This window comes from Bison bison, unplaced genomic scaffold, assembly GCF_000754665.1.
Source record: "Bison bison bison isolate TAMUID 2011002044 unplaced genomic scaffold, Bison_UMD1.0 scf7180017864518, whole genome shotgun sequence".
Taxonomy (NCBI): Eukaryota; Metazoa; Chordata; class Mammalia; order Artiodactyla; family Bovidae; genus Bison; species Bison bison.
The window spans coordinates 8,088,694-8,096,282 of record NW_011495071.1 but is presented as its reverse complement, the minus strand read 5'-3'; the positions used below and the strand labels follow the sequence as shown (position 1 = coordinate 8,096,282).

Here is a 7,589-nt window from a genome sequence, read left to right as displayed (position 1 = left end):
GGACCGGCATCTGGGTCACAGATGTGTGGCCGAATTTTGTCCCATCTCCCCACACTCACCCCGCCTCTGCGGGAAGGGCCTGAGCAGGAGGCCCCAGCTGAGGCTGAGAAACAGAAGGGGAGGAAAAGACCAAGTCAGGGGGCAGGGGCGGCCCCTGTGAACTGAGGGCAGGAGCACAGAGCGGTCTGCGTGGCCCAGCTCATCGTGTGGCCACGCCTCAGACCTGGACTTTGGTTGCCCCGGGTTGGCGGGCGAGGCGAGCAGGCTGCGCCCCGGCTAGCAGGAGGCACCTGGCGCTCCTGTTTGGCCACAGCCACAGCGTCATGCAGGGGAGGACCTGGGGGCTGCGTCTGCTGCTCCTGCTGGGGTTGAGGCTGGGGTCCCAGGAGGCCCTGCCCCCACCCTGTGGAAGGTAGGAGCGGAGAAGGCAGTTGGGGTTGCAGCCAGAAGGCCAGGTCTGGAGGGCCGCGAGGAGAGCTCAAGCATCGGGGTCAGCCCTCCAGAGAGGAGGGAAGGGAAGGAGATCAGGTCTCAGGATCTGTGCTGGGCACTGACCCCCAGTGCTAGGAAAAGATGAGGCAGCCTGTGGGCGGCTGGACACAGGCCAGGAGCCTGCACGCAGGGAGTGCTCCCTCCCTCTGCTCTCCCTTCTAGCTGCTCCTTGAACTGTGCAGGCCTGTTCTCAGGGTTGTTCTGGGAAACTTCCTGCTCAATTTCCCTGCCTTGGATGTGAGAGTGGGAGTAGGGACCTGCAAGGAGCCCCTGGGTTTGACCTCTGACCTCCATGACCAAACCTCTTTCCAAAGCCACAGTTTCCATCTCCAAATAGCAGGGGTGAGCGACCCCATCCTGCTTCTGGGACTCACAGGGCAGCCACTCTCCCTTCATCATGGGTTTATTGAGTTCTTGCTATGCCTCCTGATTTGCAGCAGTGAACTAGAAAAATGAGGTCCATGAAGGTTATTATTACGGTTATTATTACATAACAAGCAAGAAAAGTAATAATAGAAGTTCGCTGGTGATGGTTGTTGTCTCTAAGTCGTGTCTGACTTTTGCGACCCCATGGACTGTAGCCCACCAGACTCTTCTGTCTATAAGATTTTCCAGGCAAGAATACAGGAGTGGATTGCCATGACCTTCTCCAGGGGATCTTCCTGACCCAGGGATCGAACCCATGTCTCCTGCATTGGTAGGCAGGTTCTGTACCCCTGGGCCACTGGGGAAGCCCATATCTCCCACTAGTACTCACCAAATGTTTATACTCATGGTTACAGTTTAATACACACCTGAGGCACGGCCAGACAGGAAGCCTTGGCACCCGTGAATTTTTACTGGGGATCAGTTACAGGGACGTAGTGTATCCTCATGGTGACCCTAGTTACTCATTCTCCAGGTCTCTAAAGGTCAAAATGATAATGGGTGGCCCTCAGCCCCCACCTTAAATCACATTAATAGGATAAAATATCTGGCATGGTCCAAGGTCCCAGGAAACAAAAATTTATCAGGTAGGGCCCCAGGAGCTTAGAAGGTATCTCTTAGGCACCTATCAGACTGTCTTTGAAATGTACAGGGTATAAACACAATCTGCTATGTCAACTGTTTACTGCACAAACAACTTATCGTATAACAAAGAATTTGTCCAGTCTTTGTCCTGAGTTCCTGGAATATAACTTTTAAGAGCTTGGAAATTTCCCAAGTGACAGGAGTGTCTTTGGTATTCAGGTTAAGCTCGAATCGCTTCTGTGACCGAGGTGACTCATAATGAGTCCCTAGATGGGTCATGCTACTAAGATGTCTGAAGTAGGACAGGTCATGTTAGAAGATGAAGTGATTAGAAGGTTGGGGCTTTGAGGTGCCTGATACCAGCCTGACCTCCTGACGGGGCGGAAGATTGGATTTAATCACATAGTTGATGATTTAATCAATCATACCTATGCAGTGGGGCTTCCCAGGTGGCACTAGTGGTAAAAACCCACCTACCTATGCAGGAGACATAAGAAACGCAGGTTTGATCCCTGGGTCAGGAAGATCCCCTGGAGGAGGGCACAGCAATCCACGCCAGTACTCTTGCCTGGAGAATCCCATGGACAGAGGAGCCTGGTGGGCTACGGTCCATAGGGTCTCAAAGAGTCAGACGTGACTGAAGTGACCTAGCACACATGCGGGCATGCACCTATGCAACGAAACCCCAAGAAAAACTCCAGACACCAAAGTTCAGTGCAGCCTCATTTTGGTTGACCTTCAATGCGCCAGGAGGTTGGAGTGTCCTGATTCTATGCGGAGAGAACACAGAAGCTCTGTGCTCAGGACTCTCCCAGACCTTGTCCTATATGTGTCTTCGTTTGGCCAGTCCTGACTTGTATCCTTATGAGAACTATAATGCAATCCCAATATAGTGCTTTCCTGAGTTCTGTGAACCGCTCTTATAAATCACTAAAACTTTAATTCTAGCAAATTTTCATGGGAACTCCTGAACTTGTAGCCAGTGGTCAGAAGTGGTGGAAACTTTAGAACCCCTGAACTTATAACTGGTGCTGGAGTGAGGGCAATCTTGTTGGGGACTATAGCTTTGACCTGGGGGTGGCATCCAAGCTAACTCTTGGTGGCAGAATTTTATTGCAATATTGTAATTGTTGTCAGAACATGTGTGATTTGCTAGGATGATCTTGTCTCACTAAAACACATGGTTTGGAAAGTGCAAGATGAAAGGGCAAGGAACGAGCATCTTTTGATTCCTGGATGGCCACAGGGTCACCCATGTGTTCAGAATAGCAGTTTTGCTGTGATCAGTTACTGGAGGTAAAAGTTACCAATGGAAGTTAGAGCTGATGGATCCAACTCTTGGGGTATTCGCTGACCAAATGCATAAGAAAGTGCAAAATAAGAAGCAAAAAATAAAAAATAGAATTTCTGGGTATTGTCATCTAGAATAGCAAAAATGAAAGTGAGAGATAAGCCAAACTAAGATTCTAGTCAGTCCTAAATACAGCCTCTGGTCTCAGGGACTCTGCTAACAGAATGTGCTGGGGAAGGTCCTGCTTCTGGCTCCCCTGATGTGCAGCCAGTAGCCCCAGAGCCATTTCCAAAGGAAAAAATTATTCTGAAACAACAAATAATGAAGAAAATTAGACTGATTCCCAAGAGAATATGATAGACAGAGGACAGAGCCAACGGTCTCGTCCCAGCAGGATAGGCATCTTGAAAGTTATTTAGAATGGGGTGAGGACTTCCCTGGTGGTCCAGTGGCTAAGAATCCACAATCAATGCAGGGAACACAGGTTTGATCCCTGGTCCGGGAAGATCCCTGTGAGTCTTAGTTACTGAGCCGGAGAACCCTAGAGCCCATGCTCTGAAACGAGCACCAAAGACCCAGCATAGCCAAAAATAAGTAAATAAATAAACATTTTTTTTAATGGGGTGAATAAGAAATTCCTTGGCAGTACAGTAGTTAGGATCTGCACTTTTAGTGTCAAGGGCACGGGTTCGAGCCCCGGTGGGAGAACTAAGATCCTGCAAGCCCGGGTGCATGACAGGAAAAAAAAAAAGAAGAATGGAGTAAATAAAGCAAACATTTATGGGAGCAAAACAAAAGAGGAAGAAAAGAGGGAGAATCAAAGGACTGATTTCAAGAAATGGGATGAATAAAGCAGCCATGCGTGCACGCACGCTAAGTGGCTTCACTCGTGTCTGACTCTTTGCGACCCCATGGACTGTGGACAGGGCCAAAAGAAAGGTTTTCATGCAGCATCCTTCGAGATTGACTGAACCAATGGGAACCCCTGCAGGTCATCCAAAATGAAAAGGCCCAAGACAAATCTGTTTTATTCACCCTACTTGGGAGCAACTTGGGAGCAAGACATAGGCAGCAACACGAAGCCTGACCTCCAATCTGCTGGGGCTATGGCGCCAAAATATAATCAAGATAAAGGCTGATGGCTGGGTCAGGGCCCTCAGCTCTGCCCCACACTATAAAGGCTGATGGCTGGGTCAGGGCCCTCAGCTCTGCCCCACACTGGAGACCCAAAACCGGATACGTGGCAGTGGGCAAAATGGTCAGAGGGTAGAGGAGGCTCCTGGACTCTGTGACATGGGAACCCCATGCACTGCGGTACCAAAAGCCACTGAAGAGGACCTAAAAGAGGCTACAGTCAGATTAAGAGGATATAGAAATGCAAGAGTTGATGGGATGAAGGGGAAAGGTAGTATGAAAAAAAATGGAATGTTTAACCAGGCTTTATGTCAAAGGATTGTTTCTCCTTCGCCTGAATGTTTTATGGAAATGAATGTCATGATTGACTAGGAACACTTAGCCTCCCTGGTACTCAAAACCCAGACCTTGCTGAAGTTCTAAGAGGTGCGCAGTGAGGGATGTAAGGGTCGGTGCAACCAAGATGAAAGTTTGAATGAAAATTGGCGCTTGAACGGTTCTGTTGGGAAGTGACTGCATCTATTCTACCTGAATGTATTACAGGAATGGATATTGTAATACCTGACTGGGGAATGTTTCCACTGTCTAGTATTATAAAGCAGGAGACACGTAAAGCCATCCCTCAAGCAATATTAATTGAATGTTCCAAATGAGAACCAATAAGATTGCCTGAGTCCACATAGATTGTAGCCTTCTTCTGGGGAGCACAGACTGGAACTTACAGGAAAAGCCTTTGGGCACCTCCCAGCTGAGACTTTGGACTAAAGAATTTCAACTGGAGAGGCAGTTACTAGTTTGCTATCAGATATTAATTGAAGCTTTCCCTATGACTGAAGGTCAAAAGATAATATTGAAACCTGAAATTCCCATATTACTTTAGGTGATATTGGAAAATGCTCTAAGACGAAGAGACACGCCCAGAGGAGTTCCATAAGAAAATGGAAATGGTTTATGCAGGACCCTGCTCCTGGGGGAATGGAGAGTTAGTCAGTGTATTTAAGAGCAGTCAGACTCTTTTCCCCTAGGAATGATGTTGAAACCACCTAAGCAACTACCAAATTCAACTGTCACCTAGGCAAGTGCCCTATGAACAGCTCTTGATTGACTGACGATGAATTGCTCGGTTTATGGATGGCAGGCCCAAGGTGAACATACGACATACTGTTTGAAAGACTGCCACTCTTATTAAAGAAGACAACACCGAATCAGCTCGGTGGGCTGAGTAACATACTGTTTGTCGCTGTGTTTGGGTTTTTGCCTACTCTCGGTCAGGGGCCTATGGCCTGGCCATATGGTCAGACAGAAGGGCAATGGGAAACTGGCATATAAAAATGACGCCCTTTTGTGGCATGGTCCTCTGGAAAACACTATGGGAATTTGAATAGTGCATTAAAATAGAACACATTGATGTCTATGAATCAATATAAAGCCAAACATAGGGGCTTTCTTCATTCAATTCTTCCATCACTGCAAGGGAAGTGAAAGTGTTAGTCACTCAGCCGTGGCTGACTCTTTATGATCCTATGGACTGTAGTCTGCCAGGCTCCTCTGTCCAGGGGATTTCCCAGGCAAGAATACTGGAGTGGGTTGCCATTTCCTTCTCCAGGGGATCTTCCTGACCCAGGGATCAAACCCAGGTCTCCTGAATTGCAGGTGGATTCTTTACCATCTGAACCACCAGGGGGAGCCCCACTGCAAGGGAAACAGCTTGCAATTCAGCCCATGGGGCTGGCTTGTCCTTATGTTTTCCAAAGATCTCCATCAGGCAGTTAGGGTGCAGTGGCTTTCCAACCAAGATACTGTCTGTCCACTTGGAACTTCCATCACTAAATGACCAAGTTTTTGCTTGGTCAATAAAAAGCTGTTCACAGGGCACCTCCTGGTGGCTTCTCTGTTGCTTCCCCAGTCAGCCCTGCAGGAATGAGGCCACCTGCCCTTGAACACAAAAAGTACCTCTTTGCATTCCCCCAGCAGCCTGCTCCTGTGGAAACCATCTCCATCGTTAAGGAACTCTCAAGGCACTGCCTTCTTTATCAGAGCGACATCACCCAAGGCATTATGAGTATTTCATGGTTTCAAGAATGTTTTGTGTTTTTCAATCATAGAGGAGGTTTCCATCAATATCCAATAGCAAGCTAGTGATCCTCTCTCATATGGTGTGTATCGTACACTACATCTGGAAATTTCCTGGTTCAAACTTTTCGTTGCGGCCACTGAGTACAATCCACAGTGTTTTGCCACAAGCCCTTCCAGTTGGGTCCACACGGAGCCACTGAACAGAGAGCTGGTCCATCCCACAATTGCTGATCAAAGCGCCACTGAGAACCGATCCGAGCCCCTTCCGCTCCTCCCCTCCGGATCCCTATCCACTGAACTCTCTCCCATTAAACCACCTCACGTGCGTAGAGCTGGGAGAGGATGAACAGGAAACTCCTGGTGTGGACACGCTCTGAGCTACAGCGCCCTCCCTCCTCTTGTCCACCTGGCTTTCTATACTGTTTCAAATTAACCAGCGAGCTGGGCTCAGACAACTGTTTAGGTCCTTTACTGCACAAGGACCCTCCGCGTTCTCTCAGCCCTGATGTCACCACCACCCAAAAACCCCTACCACACACGTGCACAGGCACACACGTGCACATGCCCTGGCATACACACAGTCCTCGCCCCTCCAGTCAACACGCCCCAGACTCCTGTTTTCTTCTCCCCTGTTGGTGGTGACCTGACCTACTCCCTTCCCCGACTCTCTCTGCAGCCAGATTTACTGCCACGGGGAGCTCCTGCGGCAAGTTCAGATGGCCAAACTCTACCAGGATGATAAGCAGTTTGTGGACATGCCACTGTCCTCAGCTCCAGGTGAGAGCCCCGGGGGGCCCCGCCTTCTCCTGAACCTTCCACCAAAAGGCAGCGGGCAAGACCAGGCAGGCAGGGGTGTCTGATCAGGGAAGGCTCCCTGGGGTCCTGCTGACCCCTCCTGCTGCCTGTCCCCCAGACCAAGTCCTGAGGCACTTCCGCGAGCTGGCCCAGACCCACAACCTCAGCATCCCCCGGCAGGAGCTGCAAATGTTCGTCCAAGAACACTTTCGGGCTGTGGGGCAGGAGCTGCAGCCCTGGACCCCCGAGGACTGGAGAGACAGGTACAACCCTGGACACAGAACAGGAGAGGGGCCTTCGCTCAGGGCTGCCACCCTCAACCCTGTGGGCCCCGTGGTCTTCCAGCCCCCAGTTTCTGCAGAAGATCTTGGACCCCAGGCTGCGAGCCTGGGCAGGGCAGCTGCACCAACTCTGGAAGAAGCTGGGAAAGAAGGTATCAGTGCTCTGGGCCTCGCAGAGGGGATGGAGGTGGGGAAGGGGTGAGCTGCCTAGGGCCCTTCCTGTTCCCTCTACGCCCTCACCTGTGTAGAGCTGGGAGGGGATGAACAGAAAACACCTGATGTGGACCCAGCAAGACACTGGGACCTATTTCCTGAGAACGTAGTCCTTGAACAGAACTCTTCAAAAAGAACTTCTGAGAGGGAGGAGGGCAATCTACTTCTAACTCCTCACTTCCTCCCTGAAGCCCTCCCTGCCTCCCCCAGGCAAACTGAGGTCATCCTCCACCCCCAGCTGCCCTGTCCTGCCCTTCACACCCCTTCGGACCCCGTGGTGACTGTTCACTCTGCTG

The 7,589-nt window shown here is 50.1% G+C and overlaps 1 protein-coding gene across 1 annotated transcript in view; it reads left to right on the top strand.

Moving 5' to 3' along the window:
• Nucleotides 1-273: 273 nt before the first annotated feature.
• Nucleotides 274-7,589, top strand: part of TREH (trehalase (brush-border membrane glycoprotein)) — a 12,187-nt gene continuing 4,871 nt past the window's right edge. Inside the window, exons 1-4 of the mRNA XM_010830648.1 lie at nucleotides 274-412; nucleotides 6,681-6,781; nucleotides 6,918-7,062; nucleotides 7,145-7,267. Coding sequence (XP_010828950.1) covers nucleotides 324-412; nucleotides 6,681-6,781; nucleotides 6,918-7,062; nucleotides 7,145-7,267 — 458 coding nt within the window. The 5' untranslated portion in view covers nucleotides 274-323. The remainder of the gene's footprint in view (nucleotides 413-6,680; nucleotides 6,782-6,917; nucleotides 7,063-7,144; nucleotides 7,268-7,589) is intronic.